Source organism: Ovis canadensis, chromosome 23 (genome assembly GCF_042477335.2).
Source record: "Ovis canadensis isolate MfBH-ARS-UI-01 breed Bighorn chromosome 23, ARS-UI_OviCan_v2, whole genome shotgun sequence".
Lineage (NCBI taxonomy): Eukaryota > Metazoa > Chordata > Mammalia > Artiodactyla > Bovidae > Ovis > Ovis canadensis.
This window is the reverse complement of record NC_091267.1, coordinates 56965555-56984698: the sequence shown is the minus strand read 5'-3', so window position 1 is coordinate 56984698 and position 19144 is coordinate 56965555. Positions and strand designations below refer to the sequence as shown.

General features: G+C 43.5%; 1 protein-coding gene across 1 annotated transcript in view; it reads right to left on the bottom strand.

The window, feature by feature from the left end:
• The window catches only part of CEP192 (centrosomal protein 192), a 74136-nt gene that overhangs the window by 26620 nt on the left and 28372 nt on the right, over positions 1–19144 (bottom strand). The window contains exons 17-31 of the mRNA XM_070289467.1: positions 16479–16650; positions 14726–15632; positions 13957–14105; positions 12128–12358; positions 7602–7727; positions 7267–7410; positions 7103–7166; positions 6564–6703; positions 6374–6466; positions 5813–5931; positions 5007–5183; positions 3645–3735; positions 3307–3483; positions 551–811; positions 203–318 (exon numbers count right to left, since the gene is read on the bottom strand). Coding sequence (XP_070145568.1) covers positions 203–318; positions 551–811; positions 3307–3483; positions 3645–3735; positions 5007–5183; positions 5813–5931; positions 6374–6466; positions 6564–6703; positions 7103–7166; positions 7267–7410; positions 7602–7727; positions 12128–12358; positions 13957–14105; positions 14726–15632; positions 16479–16650 — 2967 coding nt within the window. The remainder of the gene's footprint in view (positions 1–202; positions 319–550; positions 812–3306; positions 3484–3644; positions 3736–5006; positions 5184–5812; positions 5932–6373; positions 6467–6563; positions 6704–7102; positions 7167–7266; positions 7411–7601; positions 7728–12127; positions 12359–13956; positions 14106–14725; positions 15633–16478; positions 16651–19144) is intronic.

Genomic DNA, 19144 nt, shown 5'->3' with positions numbered 1-19144 from the left:
AGGAAACCTGGAGACGAGCTATTTCTACCTGTATCTCTCCTACAGGTAGCTTATCGGTCACACAAATTTTACCAAAACTGTTCATCTGCCAGTTCACTAATAAGTAATAAAACATCTTCCATAAATTACAAATCCCAACCAGTGCTAAGGCTTCAATACTTCCATGAATGCTCCCCGTCATGGTCTAAGGTAAGTAACCCACCTTCGATACTGCTGACGTGAAATTTCATCTCCACCAAAAAAGTATATAGTTGACAGTTCTGTGGTGGTTTTACAACTGCTTTCTCTGTCTGATGGATTATATATTATAGTAACATCCTGATGCCAAGAAAAAAATCAGGAGTGAATATTAAATATTTCACTCTGAATAAATGTCACAGGAACACAAACAGTGGCTGCAGACACTGATGCACATAAACAGCACCTCCAAGATCAGATAAGATCCTATATTCCTTTCAAATAAGATGTTAGCTTTAGCCATAAAATACATAATTTTTACTTTAACCTAAAAATGAGCTCGTATTTTTAGTGCAGATACTTTCATACTTACTTCCTGTGTTCTTTCCTTCAGCACAAATTTGTCTGGAAAAATCCTTAATACTTTAGGATCCAGCAAAACTTTTTTCTGAGAATCCTTAAAACCTACAGCTTTAACAAAAGCTGCTCGAGAGCCAGTGTTACGGACAGAAATAACAACTCTACTTTCCTGGCCAGGCACTAAGTCATTCACTGTTACCATGTAACTGTCAGATAATTTTTTAACATCTTCCAAAATGAGGTTACTTGTGCCTCCATATCCAGACAAAGGTATCTAAAAACAGAATACAAACATCTGGAATTATTTTTATGTAAGCAGAAAACAGAAGAGCAAATTACAGTCAGAGAAGACAATGGAACAGATTTACTGAAATTAAAATTATTCATCTTTGTGTACTTTGGCTAATGGTTACCTCACTGCCAATCAAGTCCTACCTATAGCAAAGACTCTGCTTTAAGAGAAAAACAAACCAAAGAGCTGCAAAATTATTTACCTTCCCATATCCCAAGAATAATTATTTTTCACTGTTACAGAAACCAAGCTTAGATGACAAGGAAAAATAAGAAGATAAGTATTGATATGCTTGCTTAATAAGTGTATGCTTGCTTAAGAAGTGTTCAGCATGAAAGACACTGAAATTTAAATTTATCTTTAAATGCATACAAAAGTTAAATTGATACATGGTTAAATATGTGACAGAAGAAATACAGCACCATGTTAAGTGTAAAATCTAAGTGCAAGGGTATGTGAATGTTTGCCAAGTAATTCTTTCAAATTTCTAGTAATTTTAAATTTCCAACATGAAAAGTTTTGGGGGGAGAAAAATCTATGAGCATATACTCTTGTTAACTTTTGGTCCAGAAGAGTCAGTAGTGTGCCAAAGAGAAGCCAGAACTCAAATGGGCCTCAGGGGACAGCCAGCTTGGCCATGGGGGTGCAGAGTGGAGGCTCCAGGGTAGACCCGGCACCCTGAGCCATGGGGCCCCCAGGGGTGCAGCACGGGTGCAGCACCACCAGGAAACAGGAGTCACAGAACAGACTCTATAAATAGGAGTGCAGGAAACAGATACCCTGCAAGGCTACAAACTTTCCAAACTCTTTAAATGCACTCCATTAAATATGCTCTTTCATTCCTAATTATTAAAATAAATTCCAAAGAATCCTTTGCAAACTTGAAAACATCAGTGGCTTATTTCAAGTTGTTATGTATCAAATACAATACCATTTTGAAAAATTAAACTCAGGTTGATGAAACCTCAGTATTGCCTGCCTTGTAGTAAAAATTAACAGCATTTAAAGGGCTTCAGATCTGAACTCCTGCAAAGTCCACCTTGTCCACGGTGAGCTCTGTTGGTTCCAAGAGCCAAAAATATTTCTAATTTTTCTTTTCCCATAGAAACTTGCCAGTAAATCTTATATAAGAAGCTAGAAAACAAGGAGAATCAGCTTTTGAAAACACTCAATACCAGTATTCTTCCTGTATTTTCGAAGTATCAGAAGTCACAAATGACTACTGACTAAAAGGTTAAAAGATCAAGAAAGATTAAATAAAATGAAATCTGAGTAATGCTCACAGACCCAAAGATTCAACCAGAAATCTGCTCTAGAGCAGGCTTCTCAGGGACTTTCCTGGTGATCCCGTGGTTAGGACTCTGTGCTGCCACTGCTGGGGGACTGGGTTCGATTACTGGTCAGGGAACTAAGATCCCTCAAGCCTACACAGCCAAAACTAAAATAAAATAAAAACCCAACTAGAGCAGGCTCCTCAGCCTTGGCACAGTGGACCCTGGGGTGGGCCATCTAATGTGTGGTGCCCTGTGTACTGTGGGGGTGTCTGGCCACACCCCTGGCCTCCACTCAAAAAAAGGTACCAAAAGTCAAACTGTGAAAACCACAAATGTCTTCAGAAACCACCAAGAGTGCCCTGGTGGCTGAGAACCACCACTCTGCAGGCTGTTCTGCACATCACAGCTCGTGGGGCCATGTGAAAAGCTCCACAGAGCATGTGTCCACCTTCAGCATCAAATACAGTTAGATTTGCCAAAAGTATCTATTCTGTTTAAAAAACCTTTAGGTGGTGTTAATCTTGTGACTTTTCCACCTTTCCTCTGTGACACCAGGGCAAAGACCAGCTTTGCAGTCCCAGCTCCACTGCCAGGTAGCTGCTCGGTTCTGAGCTGCTTTCACAGAGCTTGGATTTCACCTGACTACCTTTTCCCTCTTTCCTCCCCTCCAGGGTTTATCACTTTTCTCTCTTAATGCCCTGAATCTAGCTAAAGAAATGACTTGAAATCTTCTGAAATTATGCTGGGAAGAAACAACACAGAAAAGTCCTGTGTATCCCTAGTGTATAGAACAGAGTCTAACAAGTAATGTCAGGACACACCCTGCTGAACTGAAAGAAGAAAATTTACTTGGAAAATCAACAACTTAAACAGTTCAATCTGGACTTAACCAAACAATGGGTTCCTGAGAAGTTCAAATCAAAACGAAATAGACAAGACCTATTTTACAGGATTACTACGGTGGCTGCTTTTAAAATGGACAAATCTACAAGGTCTATAATTATTCTCTAATCTGCCTGTAAACCTAGGTAACCAATCACATATTTTGACTTATAAAAGAGTACATATATTTACCAATATTTAACTGATTCATGGGGTCACAAAGAGTCGGACGCGACTGAGCGACTGAACTGAACTGAACTGAACCAATAGTTACAATACATCATAAACTCCATGGGAGAAAAAATAGCAAAATTATCTTACTGTGAACTTAACACCTGGTTGTGATCGAACTCCAAGTTGTTTAATTTCGAGTTTGGCCAACATACAAGACAGGCGAGTAGGTGCAAACAACACGGAGATATAAATGTCTTCTTTTGGACGAATCCTGACCTCACAGTTATTGGTCAATCGCTCTTCTGAGCCAAAAGTGTGCTGCAGCTACAATTCAAAAACAACCTCTGCGTAAGACAGAGCAGCAGCACCAGAGCAGCAGCACAAACAAAACATGCCAGTAACAGAGACTCTTCAAGAATGAACAACGCAAGACAGCCTGAACATAAAAGAACATGACACAGAACAGGGCCGTGTACTCCACAAACCTGAAAGCAGTCCTGGTCTTGTCCTCTGACAAGCAGGCGTAAATGCTGGACTGTAGATGCAGAATTGTTTCTTAAAGCTAGTTTCTGAAGCCTAGAAACAATGGCACATTTTAACTGTGGTTTTCTTCCATGGATGCTGCTACAATCATAAAAACAAAACCAGTTAAAACCGACTGCAATGCATTGAGGCAGACGGACTGCCTGAGTCACGTGGGTGGCGCTCCACAGTCCTGGAACTCCGCATTTCTGAGAACGTGCACTCAAGACTCACCACATTGGAGAGGACTTTCAGTTTAATCTCTCCTGTTACAGCTCCTTAGCTGCCCTTATCCACACTCTATGTGTAGGAATTATCTGTTTTACAAAACAGTCTTCAGAAAATACAGATGAACTATTTCATTTAGTCAAGACCATGCTTAGCTCCAAAACCTACCTTTCATGGAAACAAGAGTCCTAAGCACGTTTTACAGATTTTTTACTTTAAGAGGTTCATCTGTACAAAGTAGTCTTTTAAACAGCATACTGCAATTAACCTAACTTTTAAAAAACTTATAACGCAAGTAGCACTGCAGCTGGCTGGCAATATGAAAATCCTCCAGCCTCTGCAAATACATGCATTCTCTCTTCACTAGAGAAGAGAAAATACGTGAATAAGTCTCTATTTTACACAAATTTTGAAAATTAACAGTTAAATTATCTAAGCTGTGGTCTATGCCTTGTGTACCTTGTATCAAAAAGGAAATGTTGCTGAGTTTAATTAACCTCAGAGTAAAATCAAAGACCTTTGGTTATTAGCACACCAAAGAAAAGCCTTCCACAGGTACTCTGCCTGGGAAAGACTTGCAGAAAAAAACTTTTTTCATAAAAACAAAGCCAATTAAAACCAAGTGCAGTGTTCAGAGATGGACTGGCTGCATGGGCACAGGAGCCGCTGGGGAGGATGGTCCTAAAACCCAGGGCCATGCAGGACAGTGCAGGAGTCTAGCTGAGAGTGCTCTCACTAGAGATGCCCATGGAAAACCACCCTTCACCAGCTGGACTGTAAAAGCCTCTAAGAGGCAACGTCGCTGTTCCTTCTTCCCACCAGCCCCCAGTGCTTTCCAGAGAAGGAATCAAGATACTTGTAGCTGCCTAAGTTTGGTCATCAGCAGAGAATTAACCAAAGAGCTTAAGAAAACTGAAACCTAATTTTTTTGGCTTGTATTTTAAAAACATGAAAAATTTAACTAAAAGATAGGAATTCATGGTAGGATGAATACTGACTATAAGATAGTTTTATTTCAGTTCTGAGAACATGAACATGGTCATCATGGAGACAGCAAAGAACAGCAGTCAGTGATGACAGCTGCTGTGCATACTCACTGTGTTCTACCGAGGGGGACACCTCCCCAGGCCAGAAACTGCTTGTTGGATAAAATTGAAGGAACATCTGAGGTGAGAGATTCAGGTGCCAGAGGCCTATTTCCTGAAGAAACTACTTCACCTTTTAACATCACTTCATACTGAGGGCCAAATGGCTGCACGAATATTTTCAAGATCCTAGCAAAGAAAACCATCTAAGTTCAGTGTTCAGAACTCAATTCTTTCAGCAACTACTGTCCTACCCGCTTCCTTCATCCAAGAGCCTGAGCTGGGTGCTGAGGACACAACACGTGCTCTTCCTCAGAGCTGATGTCCCAGAAGAGGAAGCCAGTGGGGAAGGAGACAGGCAAGTGCCTGAGTGCAGAGGAGAGGAGTTCACAGGCAGGAATCTGGGTAGGGCTGAGGAAAGCCTCTAAGTGGAGACTCTACCCCGGAGGGAGGCGGCTGGGCTAAGCTATATGTACCAGGCAAGTTCACAAGCTGGTGACAAGGATGCTCTAACCAGTGTATGGTGATATTCACTCAGGATTTGAAGGAGTGGGGAAATATCTTTAACAACTGACAAGGTCAACAGATGGTGTCCTTGGAGAGGAAAGGTCAGTGACAAACACAGTAATACTTTCAAATATATTTGAAAATAGTGATTTCTTACTTTCTAGTCAGTTGGTTTACAAGGAGATTTTCAGTGAAGGTCTGTGGCAAAAGGAAAGATCTGTGCTGTCTGCCACGCAAAGTGAAGCATGTTCTCTGTCCTCCTAGCCACAGACCAGAGCACAAACTCGCCATGGTGAACAGCTTTACATTACCTTTCCTCACAGCCCATGGGATCCTTTGGAGAAAATGAAACTATAACTTCATGCTCTTCTCCAGGTTTAAGGAATAGTTTCTCTGGATCCACTGAAAAGTGACTTCCTTGATCTGGGATCTAAATGTTGACGTAATAAGTCACAGATTTCACCCATCCATGCCCTTGTCTCCCACTGACAACCATACATCTTCCCTCCTCCTTGTCTACCAGAGCCCCGCCCATCCTTACTTCCTGACTGCGAACACCTCACACACCCGAACATATCATAAGTGACATCTACACACGTGGATCCTGTCCTCCACCCCACCAGCTACAGGGTAACACGTCTTCAGGAAATAATCTGGGGCTCAGTTCTTGTGTGTACAATGTGAGGCATCCCAGCTGAAGTTCTTTGTCATCTGCCTTATGCTTGGACAACACTAGCTCTGATTCTTCCTCCTGATCCCCCAACTTCCCCAGCCCCAGACAAGATCGGTGGACAGCAATCTTCAGAACCCGAGGGGTCACTGATCATCTCAGTCCAAGAGAATAAGCTACCATCTCCAATGCAAATTCTTACCTTGATATCCAGGTGGACATCAATATTCCCAGCATTTTTCAGAGGTAAGCATTGCCTTGCTGAGGAAGCCACACTGGCAAACAAGTGCAGAGTCTAGGGGACAGAATAAAGCAGGCATTTTTTAAATATCATACTTAGCATGGAATCAATGTTGACATATGATAACAGCAAAGGGAGGAGCCCAGGGTACCTGGAGGTCTTTTGGGGCATGGATGCGGGCAATTCCTGTTCTTGCTCGAAGACTGATGCTTTTAATGACTGGTGTGGGGTTTGGACTATCAACTTCTATATCGACTCTTGCCAAAAACTCTTCTGCTGAGTCTAGAATCTCTATAAAAGGTCATTCTTTTAGTTCAGACAACAGTTATTTAATCCTAAATGCCACACATGGTCTAACACTATGCCCTTGGGGGTACAAAAAAATCTTAAGTGAAATGACTCTTTAAAGAACTCAGAAAGAAACAGAAATGAGTGGAGGAGAAAAAGGAAGAAAATATCTGATAGATGAGATAACATCAGTTAAGAGAAAAGATCCCAAAAGGTCTTCAGTGGTACTTGCTTAGGTTACCCACCAATAGCACGCTGTCTGCCCAATTTTAAAACATCATAAAATATCTGACAAATTACAGGGAACATCTGACACATTCACTGATGGAAGAAATAAGCCTCAACTTGCTAGCTGATTTAGCTACAGAGTAAAGCAAATACCATAAAATGTAAACATGATACCTGAAGAAGTGATCTGTTTCTTTGGACTATGGAAAAGAACCCAAATTACCAGAAATTCTGGATCCTGTAAAATAAAAAAAATTTTGCATATATAGTGAGAGAAAAGTAGTCTGGAACTTGACTTCCTTCTTAACTCTAAACCAGTCCCTCCACCTCCCAGTTACCTGTCCATCGTCACTGGCAGGCATCATGTGGTTGATCACGGAAGGGGCGGCCAGCTGCGCAATTGCATGGGCATAAGGCAATGCTCTCAGAGCTGCGTGGATGGGCTCCTTGGAAAAGGTGAAGCAGCGCCAGGCCACAGCATTCTGTCAGAAATGGGAGGGGCTACTTCAGCAGAGCCAATGGTGTCATGCTGGTGGGAGGCTACATCTGTTCACAGAGCCTTAACAAAAACACTGAAATTCTTGACAGAAGTCAGCCAAGGATGCTACCAGCTGTACCTACACCACCTGTCCACGAAACTCTGTGAAAGATCCGTCATGAGTAGCATACTTACAGCACTGATAATCAGTCTGATGGGGATGTTGGCATGTGTCTTGTTCACCAGTTTTAGAGGCAGAGCTTTCCAGCTTCCGTAAGTCAAGTCGCCAAAATCAAGAACACCTTTCTTTTCTGTTTCTACCTAATTATGGGGGGGAAAGGGATTTATAGAAACAATATATTACTAAATATGACAGTTTATATCACTGCCCTTCTAGCCACAAATAGTCAGTATTAACGGTAAGCTTACCTGAAATTCCAAGGGCTACTTTACAATTGCTACTTTCTACCAAAATAAAAATTTTTTAATTTAGTCCATGTACCCAAATATACTACACAGAACAAAGTTACAGCTAAGCTGAGGCTGCTTTGAGAGGACTGCTAGTCAAGCTCTTAGGCTCTTCACTACCATGGACGTAGTGCTGCTTTCATGTGCCCACAAAGCCGAGTCTCCACGTGCATCTATACTGAGCCCACAGCACTCCTCAAATCTCCGAGTGATGCTGTCACTGGACACAGTTCCAAGAGAAGCCCTCCTTCACAGAACACAGGAGGCTGCCCTGGTTGATTCTGCATGTGATACTCCAGACCTCTCACCTGACCACTTACCACACTGCTTCTTAGAGTGGAATCTAAAAGGTCAATGTGTAACATCCAACATTTACAAAGCACCAGGAATAATCCCTGGATATGCTTCAATTTCTCAGTCTCCCCCACTTTTTAAAAAAACTAGTTCTATCAAGTGACTTTATTGACATTCCACACAGACATCCATTCACATGGTCACAGGAAAGCTAACGCTGACCCTCAAGAAGTGAATCTGAAGTAATTTTCCAAGGGTTACTTTTCTGGGGGAGAGGAAAATCAAGCCTTGTTTTATGTGTGGGAGATAGGTTCTTGGCTAACTAGGTTATACTGAAAATTTCAGCACAACCAAAGTGGGGAAAAAAGTCCATAGTGCTGAAGAACCAAGAAATGGGAGAAAATAATCACAAAGCATAACTACTGACAGGGATTTATACTCCAGAATACAAAGAACATCTACAAAAATTTATAAAGACATTCAAAACTAAATAAAAATGGGCAAGAAATATGAATAGGCCGTTCAGAGAAGAGGAGGCCAGGACAGCTAACAGACACAATAAACGATGCTCAACACCAGTCACACAAGCGTGAGAGTCAAAACTGGAACTTCATATCCATAAAGAAAGCAAACAGTTCACAATCTAACAACAGCGCGTCAGCAATAACAGGCACTCACATGTTTCCTCAGGGAACACACGCCAGCAAGCAGCCACAGAGAGTCAGAATAAAAGCATGCATACTTAAAAATGTCATGTTCGCTACAGCCACCTGGGACAGCCTCTTAACAAGTCAGGAAGGTTACTGAGCAGTCTCACAGATGCAGCCTGTGTGTGAAGTCCCTGAACCACCTCTCACGGGGACATAGCTCCCCCATCATATCCTGCTGCACCTTCAGGTCCAACTACTCCTCCGGGAAGGCTCTGCCCGACCGGGCTAAGGCTGAACCACCCCTTACACTGAGGTCCCCAGGCTTGTCTGTGCGCTGGCTCAAATGGCACCCCAGACCAGGAAAATTGCAGTCTCTAGGGCTGGGACACAGCCATCACTGTTTCTTCAAGTGAGTCATGTGACTCCAAGGACCACACCAATCCACTAAGTGTGACTTACCTGAGCCTGTCAAAACACGACAGCCTCAAATACTACTTAGTTTTTGTTTCTGCTACAAAAATGTAGTCTGAATGTAAAACCAGAATTTAAAACTCTTAAAGAAAAACATAGGCAGAACACTCAGTGACACAAATCAAAGCAAGATCCTCTATGACCCACACCTTAGAGTAGTGGAAATAAAAACAAAAGTAAACAAGTGGGACCTAATGAAACTTAAGAGCTTTTGCCCAGCAAAGGAAACTTTAATCAAGGTGAAAAGACAACCCTCAGAGTGGGAGAAAATAATAGTAAATGAAACAAAGGATTAATTTCCAAAATATATAAGCAACTCATGCAACTCAAGACCAGAAAAACAATCAACCGAATCAAAAAGTGGGAAAACGACCTAACCAGGCATTTCTCCATGGCTAAATGGAGATGGCTAACGAACACATGAAAAGATGCTCAACATCACTCATTAATAGAGAAATGCAAATCAAAACTACAATGAGATATCACCTCACACCAGTCAGAATGGCCATCATCAAAACGTCCACCAACAATAGCTGCTGCAGAGAGTGTGGAGAAAAGCTCTCGAACTGTTGGTGGGAATGTAAATTGATACAGCCACTATGGAAGACGGTATGAAGATTCCTTAAAAAGCTAGGAATAAAACCACCATATGACTCAGCAATCTCACTCCCAAGCATATACCCTGAGGAAACCAAAACTTAAAAAGACACATGTATACCATTGTTCACTGCAGCACTATTTATAATAGCTAGAACATGGAAGCAACCTAGATGTCCATCGACAGATGAATGGATAAAGAAGTGGTACATATACACAACGGAATAATACTCAGCCATAAAAAGGAACGCATTTGAGTCAGTTCTGATGAGGTGGATGAAACTAGAACCTATTATACAGAGTGAAGTAAGAGAAAGATAATATCGTATCCTAACACATATATATGGAATCTAGAAAAATGGTACTGAAGAATTTATTTACAGGGCAGCAATAGAGAAATAGACAGAGAATACACTTATGGACATGGGGAGAGGGGAGGAGAGGGTGAGATATATGGAAAGAGTTAACATGGAAACTTACATTACCATATGTAAAATAGATAGTCAACAGGAATTTGCTGTATGGCTCAGGAAACTCAAACAGGGGCTCTGTATCAACCTAGAGGGGTAAGTGGGGAGGGAGATGGGAAGGAAGTTCAAAAGGGAGGGAATTTATGTATACCTATGGCTGACTCATGTTGAGGTTTGATAGAAAACAACAAAATTCTGTAAAGCAATTATCCTTCAAAAAAAAAATAAAGTAATTTAAAAAAATGTAGTCTGTTTAAGGACAGGTTCAAAAGCCTGGTCAGTGGAATGTACGGAAACACAGGAAGTCAATGACACTGTCTCAAATAGGGGTAATTTGGTAAAGGCATCACAACTGGGGGAACACAGATGCTACTGACACCCAGTGAGCAGAGACCAGGGCTCTACTAAGATCCCTACACTGTACATGACAGCCTCCACCACATAACCACCCAGTCAGACATGGCAATGGTGCCAAAGCTGAGAGTCCCTATCCTGGAACAAGCATGGCACAGCTGACTGAAAAATTCATACAATGCCCAGCATAATGTAAAGATCATTATACTTAAGCATAATGTAAAGATCACTAAGAGTTGTAATAACAGAACTTCCACAACCTCTACTTCCTTCTCCACACCATGGACAAGTAAACTGCTAAGCCCAGGCAGTAAGCACAGCCCCAGGGAGGACAAAGAAAAGCATGTGCATGCAAGAAAGGAGGCCCACAAGGTCCTCATCAACCTCCTCGGGGAACCCCACCCTTACCTCACCTCGAAACAGAAGCACAGTTCGAGCTTCTCTGAGTCAAAGAAAAAAATGGGTGCGGTGGGAGCAGTTCAGAGCCCCAGTGAGGGTGGCTGAACTCACGTCAGGTTCCACCGCAAGCCCTTCAGCCTCTCATCATCGGGAAGAGTGTTCTGCTCATCCTGCTCTGCACCCAGCCCACCCCCTCGCTGGTTCCCGAATCGTGTTCAGGGTGCTAGTTCTGATTCTACTCACAACCAATAAGAATAAGACACTGCATGTGCAGTCACACATGTTAACTAATGCTACAGTCTGTAATCATCTGGTGAGGTTTAGAAATCACTGCTACTTGGCCACATCCTCCCCCTCCCATGATTCTGATTTAGCTGGTGTGAGTGGAACCAGGCATTGGGGTTCACCTAAAACCCCCCAGTTATTTCAATGTCCAGGGTAAAGAGCCACTGTCCTAAGAAGCCTCCTATCCAGAAGGCACTTCATTGTCCCAACTGGGCTAGACCCAATTTCTTTCACTTCCAGAAAAGGGGAGATTGTAGAATAGGAATGTTTTCAGGTACGGAAAACACTGGAGAAGAGAATCTGAACATGGTGTTTACCCTCACACGTCAAACTACAGAATGGAAACCAGCTGGAAAACTGGGTTTAATGTTATATACTTTGTTTACACACTTCTTAGCAAGTATACTGTGCTTCTGTAAAACAACAGAAATAATTTTAAGTGTCTTGTTTTTGGCAGTGCTCTGCACCTTGTGGGACCTGAGTTCACTGACCAGGGACTGAACCCATACCCTTGACAGCGGTAGTACAGAGTCCTTACCACTGGACCACCAGGGAATTCCCAAAAAGAATTTTAAATTTTGGAATAAGAAGATACTAAGAACCAATGTTTAGCTTGATTGTAACTTTCTGGCACACTCATCTACAAATTCATTTTACCCAAATATTACTTCTAAGGTTTACATAGCCTCATTAAAATACCACTTGTGACAAAGACCCACTCACAGACAGTCACCTCGATCATGGGAGTCTCAGCAATGGCAGTGAGGACAACCCTGCTGGCCAGGGCTTCCGCCTGTGCCACGGTCTCTGCGTCGGCTGAGAATGGCCAGGAAGCAACACTGAATATACATCGGAAGATCCCGGGATCAGATGGTATGAAGAGCACTTTAATCTCTTCTGTGGCATGAGGTCTTATGATGACTCTATTCTTGAAAACTAAACAAGGATAAGCTGAAAAATCCACCTTAAAAAGAAGAGACATGTGGTCTGTTAAGAAATAACTTCACACTGAAAATCAGGAGGAAAAAATAATGAGCTTAAGATCTATTTTCACAGTCAAGCTACCAAATCTACATGTTAGCTCTACAAAAGCACCCATGTCTCATAATTCGATATCTGGAAAAATAAAACCAGTCAAATTTATCAGGACTTCTTTTTTCTTTTTTTGGCTACATCACATGGCTTGTGGGACCTTTTCCAACCAAGGACTAAAACCAGGCTGAGGCAATGAAAATGCCAAATACTAACTACAGGACCACCAGGGAACTCCCATAAGGACTTCTGAAGAGAAGTTATTTTTACTTCCACTTTCTTTGAAAGGGTGCTGGAAATGGCAGCACTTTCAGCCCTGGACATCACCCTAGGATTCACCTCTCACCCTGGACATCACCTGGTACCTGGTCTCTGCAGCTGTGTGCAGACTCATTTCCAAGGTTCCTCGTCAGGCCTCCAAGTTTATGATTCGGACTCATTCAAATCCCTCCCTCCTCACCCTAAATGAAAATCTTCTTTACTCCCACTTCCAGAGACAACATTACTTCCTACATGCCCCTCCAATCTCACCACCTCTCACCCTCAACCCTTTCTCCAGCCACTTGTTTTCCTGTGCCCTCAGGATCAAAGGGGAAGAGTCAGGAAAAAGGAGAGAGGGTACAGTCTTATTAATTAGGTAAATCAAGGTCATCACTAGGAGCTAAGAGGAAAGAGAAAACCTGCCCACCAACATCTGTCTATGAGGAGCTGCTGACAGTGCTTCCCATCCTCCCCACTTGCTGAAGCCCACAGGGTCTAGAATCTAGAAGTCAGTGGCTGTGACTGATCATGTGAGAGACTCCTACTCTCATGTTGAAACTGTGTTTCCAGGCATTTCTAACGGTCATGTAAAGGACTTCCCTGGTGGTTCACTGGTCGAGTGCCTGCCTTGCAATATGGGGAATGTGGGTTTGATCCCTGGTCAAGGAACTAGGCTCCCATATGAATCAAAGCAACTAAACCCACGTGTTGAAAATGAGTCCACATGATGCAATGAAGATTCCAAGTTAGGAGACCTGACACAGCCAAGTAAATAAATAAATAGATACTAAAAAAAGAAGATCATGTAAGAACACAACCAGATAAATTCACTTACCAAAAGCAGGTATAGGTCCCAATAGTAACTTGTTTCTTTTGGCGGTTTTGATTTGGTTTTTTGGATAAATGCAGCAATTTATATTCAATCACATTGAACAAAACCAGCAGAGACCAGAACTCAGAGCTCCAGTCAGGGGTTTAAAGATAGCACAAAAAGCACATTTACATGATTTTATAAACAAGTGACAATGAAGTATTATGGTTAATAAATAAACAGTAACACCTGGTAATATCAGAAACAAACTCAGGTTTCACTTTCACCAGAAGTACTACAACAAAAGGAGAACCAAGATAAAGACACCTTCCAACGCCTCTGTGTCAAGTGCAGGGCGGGGATAAGCTCCCTTCATCAAGGGAGAGGTAGGGAAAGGAGAAGCCCAGCATCAACCTTAAGGTGACCGCTCAATCAGGAGAAAGACACAGGGAGCTTACCTTTTCACCGTCAACACTGACACTGAGAACCGCGATGCTGACCTGCAGCCAGCGGTCAGCAGGGTTCAGGACACTGAGGTAAGTTTGTGAAGCAATGCCAACACAGCAAGCATGAGGAAACTTCAATTCCTCAGGCACACTTACTCTCCCTGGAAAGAGAAAAAGCAGAGTCAAAACCACACCCAATTTAATTAAAATAACAAAAGAACTCCAAGTTCAGAGCCTGAGATAGAACCAGAGAGACAAAGACAGTAGTTTTACCTGAGTTTTTACATTTTTCTAGGGCTACTCAGGAGAAGGCAACGGCACCCCACTCCAGTACTCTTGCCTGGAAAATCCTATGGACAGAGGAGCCTGGTAGGCTACAGTCCATGGGGTCGCTAAGAGTCAGGCAAGACTGAGTGACTTCACTTTCACTTTTCACTTTCACGCATTGGAAAAGGAAATGGCAACCCACTCCAGTATTCTTGCCTGGAGAATCCCAGGGACAGAGGAGCCTAGTGGGCTGCCGTCTATGGGGTCGCACAGAGTTGGACATGACTGAAGTAACAGCAACATCAGCAGCAGCAGCAGCAGGGCTACCCAGGGACACTTGCACAGAAATATGGTCATGTTCCAAATTCAGGATAAAGAAAAAAGCTCACATGAAATTCACTCTCATCATTACTTCCTTGAAACAAATCAGTTTTAAGGTCCCAAATGAGAAAATAATTCAACCTTTAAATAACAGCAACCAACAACAAGCAGCATCAGAGTAAAAGGGTCTTACCAAGTCCTGACACCACTGCTGAATCCCATGGCTCAATTCCACAGTCTGGATGGAGAGACTGCACAGGAAGCACTTTGGCCGCATTCAGAAGGTTCTGACTGAAGGTGTCAGAGTACAGGTTACAAAAGGAAGAGGAGGCCATCAGCCCTGAGCCGATATCCTGTCCCAGGCAGAGGCCTGAAGTCACCGAGCGCTGGACATGCTCTCTCACAACAGCAGGGTGACAGCTTCCAGGGAGCCCACAGGAGAGCCCGCAAGCGGTGGCGCCACAGGCCCCCCAGCGAGGCAGGGTGGCACTGCTGGCTGCAGGCAGTGCCCCAGAGTGCAGCTGGGCACAAGGAGCTATGGGGAGGGGATAGCGCACTGAGACTGCAGGACCTGTCGGGGGCATGTGCTGCCTCATGGGTGCAGGGCCGCAGCCCTCGGTGCTGGGGACAGATGTCTGGTAAGGACCCTGGCCACTGAATTCGCTGTCAGTAGCTGATGTGTCTCTAGGAGTCACGCACCCACCGTCGAGCACAGGTGCCTGGCAGGACATTGGGAGGCACGGTGTGGCCAGTGTGGCCGGGTGGAGGCTGGATTCACTCGGCAGAGCCAGGCTAACCTGCTCCAGGTCACCTCGGTCTGAGGTCAAACCCATCACACTGGTCTGTGACCGATCTTCACTCTTGGAGGAAGGCAGTCTACTGGAGCTAAAGTCCAGTTTTACATCTTCAGGTCTACTGCTCAGGGAATTCGTTTCAGTCACTTTTTCTGTGTCCAAGTTCTTCTGGATAATATATGATAATGCTCCTTTTCCTCTACTTTGAAATGGGCTTTTTTCTCCCAACTTCTCTGCAGCCGGCTCCTGAGCTGGAACTGGACTGGCCTGGATAATTGTGGTGCTCAACTCACTGGTGATATCACTCTATGTGACAGAAAATGTTCAGAAATTATCCACAGATAAAATGAATGTTACAATTGCAAACCATGCTGATATACTCTCAAAGAGCAGAGATCTACAAGATATCGTGACTCTAAAAAAACACAGGGCTATAAGAGCAGTAGTTTCTGTAGCCATGAAAAGCAGGATTAAGAGTTAGAAAACCTGCATTCATTGGTTTTTGGCAACCCACTCCAGTATTCTTGCCTGGAGAATCCAAAGGACAGAGGAGCCTGGCAGTCTACAGTCCATGGGGACACAAGAGTCAAACACGACTTAGCAACTACACCACCACCACCACATTCCCTGTTTTTACCAATTACAGAACCAGAAACAAGTAGTTTTGTTTAGTAATTAAGTGTCTTCAAACACCCAAATTTTACATCTACGACATCGTGGTCTGGCCTCTCTTCCTCTCGCCACATATACAATTCAGTGTGGCCATGAATCAAATGCAGGGTGTATTCTGTGATTCCCTCTTCCCCCACACCTGACTCCAGGTAGGCCCCATCGAGCTCTGCTGGACATGCCACCAGCTGAGGCCATCCATTGCCTCTTGAAGCTCCCACAGTGCACTTCACTGCACAGCATGTCTTCGTGTGCTCCACCAGACTGAGAGCTTTTTGAGGGCAAGACACTAAATATGTGTACTTGCAGCGCCAACCCAGCACAAGTAGCTGTTTGAGCAAAATATATGTGCATGCACGCACGCACACTTACTTTAAAAGAAAAAGAGGAACCATAATTAGTCAGGCCTGAATTCAAGTTTGAGTCTTACATCAGTAAGACTTCAGAGGTAAGTGTGAGTAAAGAAGTGACAGAAGTGCTTACCTCGTGGTCGTCAAGGCCACGACCTGAGGCCACGGAGGGACTGATGCTCTCCTGCTGGGACACGTACGTCAGCCTGCTGACACTGGCCTCTGGATACGTCAGCTGGGACAACTCCCTCTCACAGGGGCGCTTCTGTGGATGAGCTGCTGAACCAAATGACTCCAGGGCACACCTGGGAGAGAGAATACCTGTGTCTGGACTTGTCCATCCCTTCACTTAACATCATCTACATGGCAGAAAGCCCTTCCTGCTTGCCTATAACCCCGTCAACCTTCACTACTGTCTGTCCTAGTTGCCATATGCAACTCAACCCTGGGTTCATTCTTCTTACCCTTGATTACACCATCTTATCCTTATCTAAATCTGTGAATTATAGTCCTATTGAATGAAGTATCTGGTAAGCTACTGAAAAAAAAATGTTGTAGCAGTTTCATTAATAAATTCCATATACAATCCCTTAACAGTGTTAGCTTTTCATTCGACAGTTAATGAAGACCTGATATAGACCAATGAACAGAGAACTCGGCAACTCCTGCCCCAAAGAGCAAAGCAAAAACAAGAATCTCATGGACGAGTACACAGAAATGGGCAGAACCCCACCATGGTGGGGAGACAAAGGGCCCAGCTCCTGGCTGACCATCAAGCAGGCACAGCCAAACCCCTGTACTCACGGGCTATACATCAAGAGATGAATCCTGAGGAAAAAATTAGGGCTAACTATAGAGATTCACTAAAAGGATATGTCATACATCACTGTAAGTACTAAAGCAGGGCATCTTAGATGTCATATAGGAGAAGGAGGCTATGGCAATTAGGGTACAGACATAAAATAAAACACTGGGCAACTGTTTTAAATCATGCAGCTGAATACTACCAACTGGCTCAGAAAGATGTTCAAGATATATTAAGTTTAAAAAAAAAAGTAAGCAATAAATAATAAGATCCCACATACACATTCAACATTCCATCAATCCCCAGCACAGAGCCAGGCCAGCCTGACAGAGGAGGGACAAGGCTTCCTCTCGAGGAGGGGTAGGAGACACACTGGGTGGGAAACACCATCAAAGCCACCTTTGCCAACAGCTGCTGCACCTCTGCAAACTCCACCACTTAGCTTTAAGTCTGTAATTAACTGGACTGAATTTTACTCCCCCCTTTCCCGCCCCCCCCCCCCCCACAAAGTCTGCAATACTCAGCTGGGCAATGGATACAGAGAGAAAATCCTATTTTGAATTCTGGATTTTTACAAGGACCAAATCAAGACAGCACTGACCAAACACTAGTAAATCTCTAACCAATGGAAACAAAATACTAATCAACTTGCTTCAGGCCCACTTTAGCCCTGAATCACATGCACCTGCATGGGTTCTGTACGCACATGCACACACATGCACACACACGCACACACAGTCATATTCACACAGACAACATGGGGCGGCACGAAGAAGAGTTCTGGGTACTGTGGAGCGTGCTCAGTCTCGCTCCTCTCGTCAAAAGGAACAGAAGCACTGAGGCTGTTATTACCTCAAGCAATGAGAATTGAACTGTAAGAACACACAAAAACAAAAGGAGAGCAACTCAGGATGCCAGACTGGTGCCAGCCACACAGAGACTCAAGGCAGCACTGGGAGTGCTGGCAAGCAGCACAGTCAGCAGACAACGCACTCTCACCAGAAAGATGTGGCTGCTAAAGAGATCAATGTTCTGACCAACATTTCACCATGAATGTGAAGAAACTTAATGAATATGAGTTGGAAGAAACAAGAAAAAAAAAAGACTAAAAACACGAAAGCCATTTTACAGTAAAAAAAAAAAAAGTACAAGTAGGATTTCAATAAAAAGAAATGAATACAAAATGAATGTTCATACTGGCAGCCATGAAAAGCATAGGTGGTACAGCAGAAAATCAGTAATGCTGAGTAAACACTTGAACAGCTAGGCTACTCCATGATACAGGGAGAATGCAAAGATATGAAGATGAAGAGAAAGAAACCCGTGGGGATGCCCCAAGAGGCACTCCCAGCTCTAGGCATCTCAGGAGGAACAGGTCACAGGACTCAGGAAATGAACTCTCCTCAGGGGAGAAGAGTAAATGCAGCCATGAAATTAAAAGACGTCTGCTCCTTGGAAGAAAAGCTATGACCAATCTTGACAGCATATTAAAAAGCAGAGACATTACTTTGCCAACAAAGTTCTGCCTAGTCACGATGGTTTTTCCAGCAGTTATGTATGGAGGTGAGAATTGGACCATAAAGAAAGCTGAGCACCGAAGAATTGATGCTTTTGAACCGTGGTGTTGAAGAAGACTCTTGAGAGTCCCTTGGACTGCAAGAAGATCAAACCAGCCCATCCTAAAGGAAATCAATCCTGAATATTCATTGGAAGGACTGATGCTGAAGCTGAAGCTCCAATACTTTGGCCACCAGATGCGAAGAACTGACTCACTGGAAAAGACCCTGATGCAGGGAAAGATTGAGGGCAGAAGGGGACGACAGAGGATGAGATGGTTGGATGGTATCACCGACTCAATGGGACATGAGTTTGAGCAAGCTGCAGGAGTTGATGATGGACAGGGAAGCCTGGCATGTGGCAGTCCATGGGGTCACAAAGAGTCACACATGACTAAGCAACGGAACTGAACAAAGGGAGAGACCACCATGCACAGA